An 18,816-nucleotide genomic window follows, 5' to 3' on the forward strand; every position below is an offset into this window, starting at 1 on the left:
TATGCTTATAGCTGTATGGCTCCCCTGTATGCTTATAGCTGTATGGCTCCCCTGTATGCTTATAGCTGTATGGCTCCCCTGTATGCTTATAGCTGTATGGCTCCCCTGTATGCTTATAGCTGTATGGCTCCCCTGTATGCTTATAGCTGTATGGCACCCCTGTATGCTTATAGCTGTATGGCGCCCCTGTATGCTTATAGCTGTATGGCGCCCCTGTATGCTTATAGCTGTATGGCGCCCCTGTATGCTTATAGCTGTATGCTCCCCTGTATGCTTATAGCTGTATGGCACCCCTGTATGCTTATAGCTGTATGGCTCCCCTGTATGCTTATAGCTGTATGGCGCCCCTGTATGCTTATAGCGGTATGGCGCCCCTGTATGCTTATAGCTGTATGGCGCCCCTGTATGCTTATAGCTGTATGGCTCCCCTGTATGCTTATAGCTGTATGGCACCCCTGTATGCTTATAGCTGTATGGCACCCCTGTATGCTTATAGCTGTATGGCACCCCTGTATGCTTATAGCTGTATGGCACCCCTGTATGCTTATAGCTGTATGGCTCCCTGTATGCTTATAGCGGTATGGCACCCCTGTATGCTTATAGCTGTATGGCGCCCCTGTATGCTTATAGCTGTATGGCGCCCCTGTATGCTTATAGCTGTATGGCACCCCTGTATGCTTATAGCTGTATGGCACCCCTGTATGCTTATAGCTGTATGGCACCCCTGTATGCTTATAGCTGTATGGCACCCCTGTATGCTTATAGCTGTATGGCACCCCTGTATGCTTATAGCTGTATGGCTCCCCTGTATGCTTATAGCTGTATGGCTCCCCTGTATGCTTATAGCTGTATGGCGCCCCTGTATGCTTATAGCTGTATGTCTCCCCTGTATGCTTATAGCTGTATGGCGCCCCTGTATGCTTATAGCTGTATGGCACCCCTGTATGCTTATAGCTGTATGGCTCCCCTGTATGCTTATAGCTGTATGGTTGTATGGCTCCCCTGTATGCTTATAGCTGTATGGCACCCCTGTATGCTTATAGCTGTATGGCACCCCTGTATGCTTATAGCTGTATGGCACCCCTGTATGCTTATAGCTGTATGGCACCCCTGTATGCTTATAGCTGTATGGCACCCCTGTATGCTTATAGCTGTATGGCTCCCCTGTATGCTTATAGCTGTATGGCACCCTAGTATGCTTATAGCTGTATGGCACCCCTGTATGCTTATAGCTCTATGGCACCCCTGTATGCTTATAGCTGTATGGCTCCCCTGTATGGTACCCCTGTATGGCACCCCTGAGTGGCACCCCTGTATGGTCCATTCAAGCACAGCAGTGCTGGGTAAATATGTGCCGCTGTCTGCTTCCTTGTTAGAGGATCGCCTGGATCATCTTATTATAATGCCTTCCTATAACAATGGCTTCCTGTAATAAAGCCTATTATAATGCCATACAAATCACACACGCTGGGGTCCTTGAATATAAGCGTTCATTTCTCTATACGAGGCATAGGAATCCTATTAAGTTAATTACAGACTTGATGCAGATCTGTTTCCCGGAGCGGTTTATGATGGGACAGACATGGTGGATAAAGGGAGTAAAAACGACAGCTGCCTAAACAGTATTTCATGCATGTGATTATCATATATGTGACAGTACTAACGGCACGGTCACGTTAAGCAGCAGCACACGCACCGCTGCGCAATTTTAATATTATTACAGGATTGAAGTAGGGAGACCCCCGACTTCCTGAGATACTGCCCTCTGTAGGGCGTGCCGGTACCTGCAGCCAGGGAACTGTGTGCCTAATGAAATGGTGGCAATGTCCGTGACGTCTTCCCTTGCGGCTTCCTATTGGCCTGTGTGACCGGGACATTTAAACTCCACAGAGATACCGGCAGCCCCTCCGGGGAGGCAAGTCTCTCTGGGAGCAGGGGGTCCACGGTGCTGACATTAACGCTGTTCGGCGCCGGAGGCCCGAGCAGCGAGCAGTGCTACGGTTCATGTTCTGCAGCTTTAAAGGTGTTAATTCTGGGTGAATTCAGAATGACTGAAAGCTAAAGTAACAAACTCTCCTATATGTGAGAAAAAAGTGTTGGGGCAACATCATGCCACCAGTGCCCCCCCGAGAGACCCATAATTCCCCCGCGAGAGACCCATATTCCCCCCCCCCCCGAGAGACCCATATTTCCCACCCATCCGAGAGACCCATATTCCCCCCCCCCCGAGAGACCCATATTCCCCCCCCCCGAGAGACCCATATTCCCCCCCCCCGAGAGACCCATAGTGTCCCCCGAGAGATGTCCAATATACTGATATGATCGAAATATCGCGATAATAAAAAAGTGAATGATTGTAATGATGCGAAGGCAGCAATGATTACCTGTCCTGCGCGTGACGTGCAGCTTCAGGTACGGCTGATTACCTGTCCTGCGCGTGACGTGCAGCTTCAGGTACGGCTGATTACCTGTCCTGCGCGTGACATGCAGCTTCAGGTACGGCTGATTACCTGTCCTGCGCGTGACATGCAGCTTCAGGTACGGCTGATTACCTGTCCCGCGCGTGACGTGCAGCTTCAGGTACGGCTGATTACCTGTCCTGCGCGTGACGTGCAGCTTCAGGTACGGCTGATTACCTGTCCTGCGTGTGACGTGCAGCTTCAGGTACGGCTGATTACCTGTCCTGTGCGTGACATGCAGCTTCAGGTACGGCTGATTACCTGTCCCGCGCGTGACGTGCAGCTTCAGGTACGGCTGATTACCTGTCCTGCGCGTGACGTGCAGCTTCAGGTACGGCTGATTACCTGTCCTGCGTGTGACGTGCAGCTTCAGGTACGGCTGATTACCTGTCCTGTGCGTGACATGCAGCTTCAGGTACGGCTGATTACCTGTCCCGCGCGTGACATGCAGCTTCAGGTAGGGCTGATTACCTGTCCTGCGCGTGACGTGCAGCTTCAGGTACGGCTGATTACCTGTCCTGTGCGTGACGTGCAGCTTCAGGTACGGCTGATTACCTGTCCTGCGCGTGACATGCAGCTTCAGGTACGGCTGATTACCTGTCCTGCGCGTGACGTGCAGCTTCAGGTACGGCTGATTACCTGTCCTGCGTGTGACGTGCAGCTTCAGGTACGGCTGATTACCTGTCCTGTGCGTGACATGCAGCTTCAGGTACGGCTGATTACCTGTCCCGCGCGTGACGTGCAGCTTCAGGTACGGCTGATTACCTGTCCTGCGCGTGACGTGCAGCTTCAGGTACGGCTGATTACCTGTCCTGCGAGTGACGTGCAGCTTCAGGTACGGCTGATTACCTGTCCCGCGCGTGACATGCAGCTTCAGGTACGGCTGATTACCTGTCCCGCGCGTGACGTGCAGCTTCAGGTACGGCTGATTACCTGTCCTGCGCGTGACGTGCAGCTTCAGGTACGGCTGATTACCTGTCCTGCGCGTGACGTGCAGCTTCAGGTACGGCTGATTACCTGTCCTGCGCGTGACATGCAGCTTCAGGTACGGCTGATTACCTGTCCTGTGCGTGACGTGCAGCTTCAGGTACGGCTGATTACCTGTCCTGTGCGTGACATGCAGCTTCAGGTACGGCTGATTACCTGTCCTGTGCGTGACGTGCAGCTTCAGGTACGGCTGATTACCTGTCCTGCAGGTGACATGCAGCTTCAGGTACGGCTGATTACCTGTCCTGCAGGTGACATGCAGCTTCAGGTACGGCTGATTACCTGTCCTGCGCGTGACGTGCAGCGTCAGGTACGGCTGATTACCTGTCCTGCGCGTGACGTGCAGCTTCAGGTACGGCTGATTACCTGTCCTGCGCGTGACGTGCAGCTTCAGGTACGGCTGATTACCTGTCCTGCGCGTGACGTGCAGCTTCAGGTACGGCTGATTACCTGTCCTGCGCGTGACGTGCAGCTTCAGGTACGGCTGATTACCTGTCCTGCGCGTGACGTGCAGCTTCAGGTACGGCTGATTACCTGTCCTGTGCGTGACGTGCAGCTTCAGGTACGGCTGATTACCTGTCCTGTGCGTGACGTGCAGCTTCAGGTACGGCTGATTACCTGTCCTGCAGGTGACATGCAGCTTCAGGTACGGCTGATTACCTGTCCTGCGCGTGACGTGCAGCTTCAGGTACGGCTGATTACCTGTCCTGTGCGTGACATGCAGCTTCAGGTACGGCTGATTACCTGTCCTGTGCGTGACGTGCAGCTTCAGGTACGGCTGATTACCTGTCCTGCGCGTGACATGCAGATTCAGGTACGGCTGATTACCTGTCCTGTGCGTGACATGCAGCTTCAGGTAGGGCTGATTACCTGTCCTGTGCGTGACGTGCAGCTTCAGGTACGGCTGATTACCTGTCCTGCAGGTGACATGCAGCTTCAGGTAGGGCTGATTACCTGTCCTGCGCGTGACGTGCAGCTTCAGGTATGGCTGATTACCTGTCCTGCGCGTGACATGCAGCTTCAGGTACGGCTGATTACCTGTCCTGCGCGTGACATGCAGCTTCAGGTAGGGCTGATTACCTGTCCTGCGCGTGACGTGCAGCTTCAGGTATGGCTGATTACCTGTCCTGTGCGTGACGTGCAGCTTCAGGTACGGCTGATTACCTGTCCTGCAGGTGACATGCAGCTTCAGGTACGGCTGATTACCTGTCCTGTGCGTGACGTGCAGCTTCAGGTACGGCTGATTACCTGTCCTGTGCGTGACATGCAGCTTCAGGTACGGCTGATTACCTGTCCTGCGCATGACGTGCAGCTTCAGGTACGGCTGATTACCTGTCCTGCGCGTGACGTGCAGCTTCAGGTACGGCTGATTACCTGTCCTGCAGGTGACATGCAGCTTCAGGTACGGCTGATTACCTGTCCTGCGCGTGACGTGCAGCTTCAGGTACGGCTGATTACCTGTCCTGCGCGTGACATGCAGATTCAGGTACGGCTGATTACCTGTCCTGTGCGTGACATGCAGATTCAGGTACGGCTGATTACCTGTCCTGTGCGTGACATGCAGCTTCAGGTACGGCTGATTACCTGTCCTGCGCGTGACGTGCAGCTTCAGGTACGGCTGATTACCTGTCCTGCGTGTGACAGGCAGCTTCAGGTACGGCTGATTACCTGTCCTGCGCGTGACATGCAGCTTCAGGTACGGCTGATTACCTGTCCTGTGCGTGACATGCAGCTTCAGGTACGGCTGATTACCTGTCCTGCAGGTGACATTCAGCTTCAGGTACGGCTGATTACCTGTCCTGCGCGTGACATGCAGCTTCAGGTACGGCTGATTACCTGTCCTGTGCGTGACGTGCAGCTTCAGGTACGGCTGATTACCTGTCCTGTGCGTGACATGCAGCTTCAGGTACGGCTGATTACCTGTCCTGTGCGTGACATGCAGCTTCAGGTACGGCTGATTACCTGTCCTGTGCGTGACATGTCCTTTTGCATGTCCTGTTTGCCTTGTGCACATATTCTGCAGGCCTATAAAGGGCCTACACATTGTATGCCCTCCCCACGCAGAAACCATTCTCCTATCATAGTTAATTAAATAGATGTAGAAATGCCAAATGTAGGGTACAATGTACTCTGCTCTAAATGTGGAACCTCAACCACATCAATGGCCAGAGCAGAGTGGATTTGAACAGGGCTGCCATGAGGGGGAAGGGGGAGCGCCAGGCAACAGTCCCAGGCCTGCCAATCTTAATAGATGGGCCCAGTGAGTCCAAGAGGTCTGCCCACCACTCCCCAGTCACCAAGCTCTCAGCATTGCCCCCACCGGAGGTCAGGCACTGACCTCTGTCCCGGGCCCCGGGAATGCTGCTGGAGGGTCTGGCTTTAAGATCCATTGTGATACCATAAAAAACTGAGGTCTTAGTGGTGACTGCCCCCCTAGTGACTTCCAAACATGCAGGTTATACTGTTCAAACAGGTAGCCTGGGCCGCATACAAAGGAAAACAGATTGGCAGAAAGCCAAGAACTATAGTAGTAAAATCCCGGACTGAACTGACTTTATTTCGTTGTCTTTACAAGTTCATCCTGTCACATAATGCTGCAGTCAGTGTTAGACGCCAAGCCCGAGTGTAAAAATATCCCTTCTGCCTGCTGCTCAGTTGGCAAGTGTCTGTTTGCCATTCGGGTGATGCCAGCTCTCCAGCAGTACACACAATAGCGACATACTCTACATTACAAGATGATAGTTATAAATAAGACTGTGCGTTATGACTCATATTAACCTTTTTTGTGCCACCGAACCTGTTGTAGGCCTACCCTCCACCTGTACCTATTTAGCAGGTACTGGGTTTTTATATCCTGTGCCTATTAAAACCAGCTACTGTATACACATTGTAACGATTTCTGCAAGTGGCTCAAGCTCGAAACCTTCAGCCAATTAAAGGAGCTGGGGGATTGATGACCGAACTGATAAATATCAGCTGGTTAAGGAGTATTATATACCCCCCTTTCTATTGTGCGTGTATATACATATATTATGCCACAAATACACACACTTCAGTGGTAATATGATCTTTGCGTGCAGTAACTTGAATGTGTTACATAAGGCTGCGTTTATAGTACTGGCTACAGCGACTGCGACGATGCGCAGCACCGTAGCAAGAACATGCAGCCCGTCGCGGGTGACTACAGTGGGGGCGACGGCTGACGTCACACGGCGCGATTGCTGGAAGTCAAAGGATATTTACTTCTTCAGCGATCGCCGTGTGACGTCAGCAGCACGTGAGCGGTTCAGCCAATGAGGACGAACCGCTCACTGCCACCCCTTCGCCACTCCCCCCAGTCGCCCACTCCTGTCTCCTGCACCAGAGTCCAGGAAACGCTATAGGGACGGCGACGGCTGATGTGATGCGGTCGCGTCGCCGTAACCATTTCTATAAACGCAACCTTAGGCTCCTTATGAGACTACGTGTACAAACTCCTCTATACAGCACTAAAGTAGCATATACATTGCACCTGCTGTCCTGCGCCAAATGCAGGAGCGTCTGTCTGCAAGTCTTTGGTCTTTGAACCCCAGGGCGTTCTCAAAAAAAACTAACAAGCAAAAGATGACGAGTTGGCATTTTGTGCTTAATAAGCAGATATTACCTAGGGTTAGCGGCCCCTACCTGCAGTAGTTGTGCTCTCCCAAGCCGCCCTCACCATGGGGGTATTTCAAGGTATTGTACGGATGCTGGAAGGTCTCGTTCCAGAAGAGGCAGGGTTTCCCTCCGTCCCGGGACGTCTGCTCCTGGGAGCCTCTGTAATCCGCCCCATTCACGGTGTAGCATTCTACAAAACAGATAGCAATGTGCTGTTTAAAGGGTCAGCCCTTCCTAGGACCAAAGCGTACGCACGTCAGTGACATGTTTAAGGGGTCACATCTGGGTGACTGAAGCCTTTTTCTTTTTAACCCAAGTCAAATACCTAGAAGTATTTTTTAAAATAATATTTAAAGTTTGTAAACCCGGTGAGCTGAGACTTGGGAGGGTTAGGGCCTGCTATCACTGTGTGTTTTACAAGAGTTTGCACAGGCAGATCTCCCCCTCCCCTTATCTTTACTGGCTCTCTGATAAGGCCAGGGTGGGATAAGAGCAGAAAAAACGCACCTGAATGACAAACTCTTCCCCATTCAGAGGTCCCTGAGGAATTCATCTTGTATTTAATATCACCACGAAACCGAAAGCAGATTAATCTTTGCTATTAGCATTGTTGTATTTGCTTAAGGGAGCCCATTCAATTATTTAAAAAAATAAAAAGGTTGTTTTCTCGGCCTATGTATTAGGACTTGATTTTCTAAAACAAATTGTGTTCAAAATTTCAGCGCTAAAAAGTAATACAAACCTTAAAAAACTACGTTGTACGCATGAGGACTTCATACATAATAAAGCATTGTTTGTTCTTTGAATTTCTAACTCAATTTAAATTAAAACAGAATTATGTGTATTTCGTTAATTATAACTAGTATTGGTAAATATAAATGATTAATGCAATATTATTTATAATAGCCACACTGTAAACATAATCGATTTTGTTAACTTTTATAATGAAACATCTGTACTGTGTCAAATACATTTTTGGATTGAAAAATAGCAATTTAATTCTGCATTAAAAATATGAAGTCTTTTTTTTTTTTTTTTAGAGTTTTGGTGATGGTTTTGACACACTACAACCTTTTTTTTTAGTACATACCACTTAGATCTGTACGCCAAGCACAGGCCGTTTCTGTGCCAACATTTCTTTCTTATCTCTTTTTTATGCTGATAGCGCAGATTGAGAAATGTCAGCCGGTACATACGAGCACCAAAGCACAATTTAAAATGCGTTTTCTGTGCATCAAAAAACCCTTTTGCAACACTTGGGGCACAGGCCATGACCTTCCGAAATTTGGCTCCTACAGGCGCTTCCCACTGCAACTCTTCCCCCTCTGCCAGGTTAACGAATTATAAATTGGAACAAGGTGTGTCCCTCTGAGAAAAAGATAGGCTTGCTTGCAAAAAAGAATTCCTTCTCCAAGCCCTGACTAAATGAATCTGCCTGAGATAACCCTGATCCTGTAATTACATTTCTTTTTAATGTTTACCTTCTGATCTCTCGTTCTCCCTTCCCAGCCTCACTCAGTGTAATAAATTCCATCTCGCTTACATCTGCAGCACATCTAGAGCAGTTCAGGTTGTGTGAGGTTCACCTGTGGGGTCCAGGCTGACATCTTTAGGTCCCCCTATTCCATTAGGTTTGCCAGGCGGCTTCTCATAAACACACACACACACACGCACACGCACACGCACACGCACACACGCACGCTGTTTCCTGCCCTCCTTGGCCCCACCCCCAGGCTCCTGACACCTCCTCCTTATTGGCTGCTGCTGGGAAAGAGAGGTAATACTGGTATACACATACACGCCCAGAGAGGTAATACCGGTATACACATACACGCCCAGAGAGGTAATACCGGTATACACATACACGCCCAGAGAGGTAATACCGGTATACACATACACGCCCAGAGAGGTAATACCGGTATACACATACACGCCCAGAGAGGTAATACCGGTATACACATGCACGCCCAGAGAGGTAATACCGGTATACACATACATGCCCAGAGAGGTAATACCGGTATACACATACACGCCCAGAGAGATAATACCAGTATACACATACACACCCAGAGAGGTAATACCACTATACACATACACGCCCAGAGAGATAATACCGGTATACACATACACGCCCAGAGAGGTAATACCGGTATACACATACACGCCCAGAGAGGTAATACCACTATACACATACACGCCCAGAGAGATAATACCGGTATACACATACACGCCCAGAGAGGTAATACCACTATACACATACACGCCCAGAGAGATAATACCTGTATACACATACACGCCCAGAGAGGTAATACCACTATACACATACACGCCCAGAGGTGTAATACCACTATACACATACACGCCCAGAGAGGTAATACCACTATACACATACACGCCCAGAGAGATAATACCGGTATACACATACACGCCCAGAGAGATAATACCGGTATACACATACACGCCCAGAGAGATAATACCCGTATACACATACACGCCCAGAGAGATAATACCTGTATACACATACACGCCCAGAGAGGTAATACCACTATACACATACACGCCCAGAGAGGTAATACCGGTATACACATACACGCCCAGAGAGGTAATACCGGTATACACATACACGCCCAGAGAGGGAATACCGGTATACACATACACGCCCAGAGAGGTAATACCGGTATACACATACACGCCCAGAGAGATAATACCTGTATACACATACACGCCCAGAGATGTAATACCGGTATACACATACACACCCAGAGAGGTAATACCGGTATACACATACACGCCCAGAGAGGTAATACCACTATACACATACACGCCCAGAGAGGTAATACCGGTATACACATACACGCCCAGAGAGGTAATACCGGTATACACATACACGCCCAGAGAGATAATACCGGTATACACATACACGCCCAGAGAGGTAATACCGGTATACACATACACGCCCAGAGAGATAATACCGGTATACACATACACGCCCAGAGAGGTAATACCGGTATACACATACACTCCCAGAGAGGTAATACCGGTATACACATACACACCCAGAGAGGTAATACCGGTATACACATACACGCCCAGAGAGGTAATACCGGTATACACATACACGCCCAGAGAGTTAATACTAGGATACACATACACGCCCAGAGGGGTAATACCGGTATACACATACACGCCCAGTATTATCTCTCATTTTTTACTGGACAATGTCCAAATACAGGGCTGTCCAGTTCCATACTGGACATCTGACACCCTAATGCCATATGCTGTGACGCTGTATTTTCCTTGTGGGAAGAGTTATTGCAGTGATACCTCCAGAAGCCTATATAGCTGAACTCGTATATTGGGGATTATCTATCGAGAATGGGGTCTACGCCGACGCATTTGTGTGTAAAAAAAAAACCACGACAGTGTATTTATACTGTTGTATAATTTAGTGCACGCGACACTAGTATTCTGTGTGCTGAACACAAGACTTACACCTCATTCTGCTAAGGGAGAAAAGTGATGCAAGCCGCCGATTTCTTTATCCATAGATTGGCGGCGATATGTAAACGTTACCCCGCCCGTAACGCACCCCACTTGCGGCATAAATCCCTCATCCCGTCGCAGACAGAGACAGACATAACGCCCAGAGAGGTAATACCTCATCCCGTCGCAGACAGAGACAGACATAACGCCCAGAGAGGTAATACCTCACCCCGTCGCAGACAGAGACAGACATAACGCCCACAGAGGTAATACCTCACCCCGTCGCAGACAGAGACAGACATAACGCCCAGAGAGGTAATACCTCACCCCGTCGCAGACAGACATAACGCCCAGAGAGGTAATACCTCACCCCGTCGCAGACAGACATAACACCCAGAGAGGTAATACCTCACCCCGTCGCAGACAGAGACAGACATAACGCCCAGAGAGGTAATACCTCACCCCGTCGCAGACAGAGACAGACATAACGCCCAGAGAGGTAATACCTCACCCCGTCGCAGACAGACATAACGCCCAGAGAGGTAATACCTCACCCCGTCGCAGACAGACATAACGCCCAGAGAGGTAATACCTCACCCCGTCGCAGACAGAGACAGACATAACGCCCAGAGAGGTAATACCTCACCCCGTCGCAGACAGACATAACGCCCAGAGAGGTAATACCTCACCCCGTCGCAGACAGACATAACACCCAGAGAGGTAATACCTCACCCCGTCGCAGACAGAGACAGATATAACGGAAAATGTGCAACTACCAACTGGAAGAGGGTTTCTCCCAGACATCGGCTATTACACATCCACTTCTATCTGTTCCTATTCCCTGTATATAACTGAATGTATCACCAGCTGTGTCTGTGTGTCTCAATCTGTGTGTCTGTGTCTCCATCTGTGTGTCTGTGTGTCTCAGTCTGTGTGTCTGTGTGTGTCTCCGTCTGTGTGTCTGTGTGTGTCCCCGTCTGTGTGTCTGTGTCCATCTGTGTGTGTGTCTGTATGTGGCTGTCTCCAACGGTGTCTGTGTGTGTGTCTGTCTGTCTGTGTGTGCCTGTGTCTCCGTGTGTCTCCGTGTGTCTGTCTGTGTATGTCTCTGTCTGTGTACCTGTGTGTCTGTGTGCTTTTTATGTCACTTTCAACTTCACAAGTAGTGTGTGTCTTAAGACTAAATGTGAGTATCTTTACTGGTATATACCAGTTTGTAATTGCACTAAGTCCCAGAACCATGTGCTTAGTTTATTAACCCCTTCAGGGCATGCTTCACACAACTCACTACACGGTGTACGCATTTAGCATAGGGACCTGCTATTGAGGTTCACCTTGACGTTGGTTAGCAGGCTTGTCATGATTTGATCAAAAGATGCAACCACAAGTCTCCTTTGTCTCCCAGACGTAGGTTTCACTTTGTATATTTCTCCCGGATAGTGTTACCCTGATGGGAGAAGCGCAGCGATTCACTTTCTCACATATATATGGCCATTTTTTTCGCAGGCTCCCTACACGGAGAAGTGCGGTGAATATATGTATTTGTGAGATATATATCACACTACTTAGAATTGAACGTCACTGATGGCTGATTCATTAAAGGGAGAGTGCTCCGATTGGCACTATCGCAGTCCAATCAATAACCCGCACAGTCCCCAAAGCACGTGCGGTCCAGAGGTATTTGGATTGAGCGAGCTGACGCACAAGATAAAGCGTGTTGACTCGGCAAAGCTCCCACTTCAAAGGCCAGCTTGTCTACCACACCTCCTGTGTACAATAATAATATAGTAACCGTGAAGTCAAACCGGGTCACTGCCAAGCCATAGGCCTTCATGTTTATTAACCCCTTACCTACCAGCAATGCATTATGAAGGGGTTAATGCCGAAATGCTGCGAGATCCCCGTTGGATAGTGGCAGCGGTTACCAGCGAGCAGCGCTAGAAAGCATGCGTCATACCCTATAAAAAACGTACATATTTCGGGTGGTTTTGAGTGGAAGCCAACTGTCTTGAAAGCACAAAATAGGCCATTTTTAGCAGGGTCCCTGCACACGCCACAGGATGAGGCCTGAGACTTTAATTACAGGGACATCGCACGTAACCTATCATCAGGGGGATAAGAGCGTTTCTCAGGCCGCCTTCTCACACACAAAGGTTCCCTCTGTGGGGCAGGACGGAGAAGTCCCACTGTCGTGTCATTCTGTAGCTGGTGATTATGAACGGCAAAAAGCTATTTTTCCACCCCGGTTATCTGCGTCACTGATGTCCCTGGGTCGCTATGCATCATAGAGATAAAAATATTTTCTGATTCATTTTCAACCAGTTATTTTTAAAGGTATCATTTAGGATCTTTCATTTCATATGCTTTTATTTCCACTGTTTTTATAAAAACAAAAATGCAGTTAGTTGTTAAGGTGGTCCCCAAAGTTTTCCGTGGAAATGCTGCCTGGGTAACAGCCGATCTCGCTCTAAAATATAGTAAAAGCTGCAAAACCCACCTGACATTTTTTTTTTAAATTGTATTTATTTACATTTTTTAAACCTTACTGTGACACTTCTGACGTTCCCTGAATGTGATAAGACTTGTGAGAGTGCAGAGCAGTGAAATTCTGAGACACCCCCAAACAACTCTATTTGCAACTCTGAGGTCAGATGCATTGTAAGGAACCCCAACCCTCTCTAATAGCACGTCTGAGATCAGATGCATTGTAAGGAACCCCGACCCTCTCTAATAGCGCGTCTGAGATCAGATGCATAGTAAGGAACCCCGACCCTCTCTAATAGTGCGTCTGAGATCAGATGCATTGTAAGAAACCCCAACCCTCTCTAATAGCGCGTCTGGGATCAGATGCATTGTAAGGAACCCCAACCCTCTCTATTAGCGCGTTTGAGATCAGATGCATTGTAAGAAACCCCAACCCTCTCTAATAACGCGTCTGAGATCAGACGCATTGTAAGGAACCCCAACCCTCTCTAATAGCGCGTCTGGGATCAGATGCATTGTAAGGAGCCCCAACTCTCTCGCTCCCCCCAAAAATGCACTTAATGAGTTTTACCTCTACAATGACTATACAGTATACAGATACACACACACATCACGTGTGTGTAATATATATATATATATATATATATATATATATATACTGTATTATATATAAATACACTATACAGATGTAGGAGACGTTATTACTGTACCTCTGTTAACATGACATCAATAACACGTGACACGCGACGCATTGTGTTTCCGTATATAATAATGTGTACAATAATGTCCGTTATGTCTTTATACACACACACACACGAGTATATGTAACTTTGTTCTTGGGACTGGATAAGTTACTGTGGTATAATAGCAGGCAGAAGCAAAGCAGCCTTCTCCCACACAGGCTGAACTGCCAAACCCTTTAAACTATCGCTCAAGCCCAGCGCTGGCAGCACAGATCCTGTCCTTAGCCTTATGCCGTACTGTACATGTCTGTTAGTAGACATCAGTACAGCCAATTGGTTTTGATAAGGTGTCCAGATGTGTTTATGCTTAAACGCCCCAGTCAAAGAGCGGAGAAAAACGGGACTCACATTCCACCCTAATTTGCACCAGCCTTCTTAACTAAAACATGGTGTGTGTGTCTGTGTGTTTTTATGTGTGTGTGTTACATATATATATATGTTTGTGTGTGTGTTTTATTTCTTGTTTTTAACATTGTTTTCAACACTATGTACAGCAGGTTATATATAGTGTGACTTTGAAACGATGACACTAATAGGTTTGATGAAGTTGCTACAGTACTCGGGAAGCATCGAATACTTTTATCTTGTTAGCGAGTTGTTAACTTGAATTCAAAGGAGCAAAGCTTCACGCTTCGATAAAAAAAAAGTGTGAACAACTTTGCAGCATATTAAAAAGAGGACTGAGGCCAAATGCAGAACGCTGAGACCTCCTGTCCCAGTGCAGGGGAAGAGGTCTCCCCAGCAGCGGGATATCTCCTGTCCCAGTGCAGGGGAAGAGGTCTCCCCAGCAGCGGGATATCTCCTGTCCCAGTGCAGGGGAAGAGGTCTCCCCAGCAGCGGGATATCTCCTGTCCCAGTGCAGGGGAAGAGGTCTCCCCAGCAGCGGGATATCTCCTGTCCCAGTGCAGGGGAAGAGGTCTCCCCAGCAGAGGAATATCTGTCACAGAGAGGAGCGCAAGTTATTGGCAGGAAAAGGGTTAAACAAAAAGTCCTTTACAGTGGGGACCCCGAGGCACGGGGAGCGCTGCTGTTTCACTTCTTTCCTCCACCCAATTATAATACACTTTTTTGATTCACCCTCCCTCCCTGGACACAGGAGAAGGGGGACTACTTAAAATGGCTTTATTTTCACTAGGTTTGAAGCAGGGGGTCTCTATAGCTGAACCCTATTGATTTCAGCTGTGGAGTCCCCCTTCTTCCCGACATACTTACATCAGAAGGAGCTGCTGGGAGCACACAATGTCTGTTTTAAAGGTCCCGTGTCTAGCGGGCCAATAGGAAGCTGTGACGTCATCCCTTGCAGCCTCCTATTGGCCCACGTGCCGTGGGTCCTTTAAATAGCCGAGAGACACCAGCATCACCTTCCGATGTATCCCAGGGAGCAGGTCGTCCCCTGGCTGAAATTCATGGAGACCCCCTGCTTCCCACCTAAGGGGGATAACATTTCTTTTTTTTAAAGCATGCTCCTTTAATATACAGCTCCAAACATAAAAGGCAGATAAGAGATATAGTTACAATTATTTCCAGGGCGATGATTTGGGGTGTTACAACCTATAGACGCTGCCAGTCGTTCACGGCAGTCGTACAAGAGAAAAAGCGGAAGGACAAACGCTGCTCTGTGAGATTACATTTACCCAAATAATGATGTATAACATTTTTTAGAGGAGATAAACGGAATTAGATCTTTTTAAAGGAAGCTGATTATAGTCACAAGTTATTTGAAAGCATCTTAATACTGCTACTGTATATAATGATTGTGATACCGCCTGAATACTGCTATATAATGATTGTGATACCGCCTGAATACTGCTATATGATTGTGATACCGCCTGAATACTGCTATATAATGATTGTGATACCGCCTGAATACTGCTATATAATGATTGTGATACCGCCTGAATACTGCTATATAATGATTGTGATACCGCCTGAATACTGCTATATAATGATTGTGATACCCCCTGAATACTGCTATATAATGATTGTGATACCCCCTGAATACTGCTATATAATGATTGTGATACCCCCTGAATACTGCTATATAATGATTGTGATACCCCCTGAATACTGCTATATAATGATTGTGATACCCCCTGAATACTGCTATATAATGATTGTGATACCGCCTGAATACTGCTATATAATGATTGCAATGCCCCCTTAATACTGCTATATGATTGCGATACCGCCTGAATACTGCTATATAATGATTGTGATACCCCCTGAATACTGCTATATAATGATTGTGATACCCCCTGAATACTGCTATATAATGATTGTGATACCCCCTGAATACTGCTATATAATGATTGTGATACCCCCTGAATACTGCTATATAATGATTGTGATACCGCCTGAATACTGCTATATGATTGTGATACCGCCTGAATACTGCTATATAATGATTGTGATACCCCCTGAATACTGCTATATAATGATTGCAATGCCCCCTTAATACTGCTATATGATTGCGATACCACTTTAATACTGCTATATAATGATTGTGATGCCCCCTTAATACTGTTATATAATGATTGCAATGCCCCCTTAATACTGCTATATGATTGCGATACCCCTTTAATACTGCTATATAATGATTGTGATGCCCCCTTAATACTGTTATATAATGATTGCAATACCCCCTTAATACTCCTGTACAATGATTGCGATTCCCTTTAATACTGCTATATAATGATTGCATTACCCCCTTAATACTGCTATACAATGATTGCGATACCCATTAATACTGCTATACAATGATTGCGATACCCATTAATACTGCTATATAATGATTGCGATACCCCTTTAATACTGCTATATAATAATTGTCATGCCCCCTTAATACTGCTTTATAATGATTACAATACCCCCTTAATACTGCTTTATAATTATTGTGATGCCCCCTTAATACTGCTATATAATAATTGTGATGCCCCCTTAATACTGCTATATAATGACTGCGATGCCCCTTGAGTGCAGGCATGTTTTTACTCAAGATAGATGATGATGATGATGATGATGATGATGATGATGATGATGATGATGATGATGATGTAAGATGTTAATTTTCAATGAGGTGGTCTTTAAATTCAGTGACATTTCACAGTCCTGCGTTTGGATTTGAGGCCCAGCAGCCTCATCTGGTGTGCGTTTGTGCTCAGCGCACTTACCACGCGCTTCATAATATTTGATGAAAAAATGCTGTGCCATCTGGGAATAATTTTGAGAACCAAAATAGCACCGAAATGTTGTGTCACATCTTCAGCGGCCGTTTACAAGCACTACGCTGAGCTAAGATATGACCGTTATTCCGGCTTCAACCTCCATGCAAAGCATGCTGGGGACTCTGAGTCTTTTAATCTATGAGTAGGCTTGGGAGCAGGGCTACGGCTAGGGGGTTGGACAACTTCCATCATCCTGATTTAGGAGGAGGAAACAGCATGGAGTGGAGAGGGCGAGTGTGTGTGTCTCTCGAGCGTGTCGCACCTTTTACCATTGTGTCTAGTATTTTTGGAGAAGCTGCCTGGCAACCCGAATTATCAGTGAACACATCATAATAATAATAATAGTAATAATATTAGCTATAAAAGCCTAACAATTCCAGACCACGTTACAATTAGTCACGTGAACGCTGTGCGGTTCTCTGTGAGCCTTGCTTATTTGGAGTCAGTCGCACTGATTTCAGTAACACATTTACCCCTATCTGGTTTGCATGACATTCACCAAAAGGAGGAAAGGGGAACAATATTATTTCCCAATAAAGAAGTCACGAACTGCGCAAATATTACACTTTCTTTCCATGAACATTTCTATAAAATCGGCCAGGTTCACAGGATTTCCCGACTTAATGGACCAGAATGAAATAGCGGGTGCTGGGTTATACAAGCAGTTATCGCAGCATTAGATGCGGGTGCTGGGTTATACAAGCAGTTATCGCAGCATAAGATGCGGGTGCTGGGTAATACAAGCAGTTATCGCAGCATTAGATGCGGGTGCTGGGTTATACAAGCAGTTATCGCAGCATTAGATGCGGGTGCTGGGTTATACAAGCAGTTATCGCAGCATTAGATGCGGGTGCTGGGTTATACAAGCAGTTATCGCAGCATTAGATGCGGGTGCTGGGTTATACAAGCAGTTATCGCAGCATTAGATGCGGGTGCTGGGTTATACAAGCAGTTATCGCAGCATTAGATGCGGGTGCTGGGTTATACAAGCAGTTATCGCAGCATAAGATGCGGGTGCTGGGTAATACAAGCAGTTATCGCAGCATTAGATGCGGGTGCTGGGTTATACAAGCAGTTATCGCAGCATTAGATGCGGGTGCTGGGTTATACAAGCAGTTATCGCAGCATTAGATGCGGGTGCTGGGTTATACAAGCAGTTATCGCAGCATTAGATGCGGGTGCTGGGTTATACAAGCAGTTATCGCAGCATTAGATGCGGGTGCTGGGTTATACAAGCAGTTATCGCAGCATTAGATGCGGGTGCTGGGTTATACAAGCAGTTATCGCAGCATAAGATGCGGGTGCTGGGTAATACAAGCAGTTATCGCAGCATTAGATGCGGGTGCTGGGTTATACAAGCAGTTATCGCAGCATTAGATGCGGGTGCTGGGTTATACAAGCAGTTATCGCAGCATTAGATGCGGGTGCTGGGTTATACAAGCAGTTATCGCAGCATTAGATGCGGGTGCTGGGTTATACAAGCAGTTATCGCAGCATTAGATGCGGGTGCTGGGTTATACAAGCAGTTATCGCAGCATTAGGTGTCAGGTGTTCAGAATTGAACCGGACTGTCCTGTATTTGGATACTCTGTCCAGTAAAACATTGAGTCCGGTATTACCTCTCTGGACATAGTGACCTGACCGGCTGGGGGGGCCGCGGAATTTCCCTGAGCAGGGCTGTTGCTAGAGGTCTGGGCAGCTTCCGCCATCATGATTGGATGCTGCTGGGTAATGCAGCCAATGAGGAGGTGTCAGGAGCCCGGGGATGGGGCCAACGAGAGAAGGAAACAGCATGGAGCAGAG

General features: G+C 47.5%; 1 protein-coding gene across 2 annotated transcripts in view; it reads right to left on the reverse strand.

Annotated features, from left to right (window-relative positions):
• The window catches only part of KREMEN1 (kringle containing transmembrane protein 1), a 131,558-nt gene that overhangs the window by 61,666 nt on the left and 51,076 nt on the right, over nt 1-18,816 (reverse strand). Inside the window, exon 2 of one of the 2 annotated variants that reach the window (XM_075568063.1) lies at nt 7,110-7,272. The exons of the other annotated variant lie outside the window; for it this stretch is intronic. Coding sequence (XP_075424178.1) covers nt 7,110-7,272 — 163 coding nt within the window. The remainder of the gene's footprint in view (nt 1-7,109; nt 7,273-18,816) is intronic. 2 annotated transcript variants of the gene reach the window in all.

Source organism: Ascaphus truei, chromosome 13 (genome assembly GCF_040206685.1).
Source record: "Ascaphus truei isolate aAscTru1 chromosome 13, aAscTru1.hap1, whole genome shotgun sequence".
Classification (NCBI taxonomy): domain Eukaryota; kingdom Metazoa; phylum Chordata; class Amphibia; order Anura; family Ascaphidae; genus Ascaphus; species Ascaphus truei.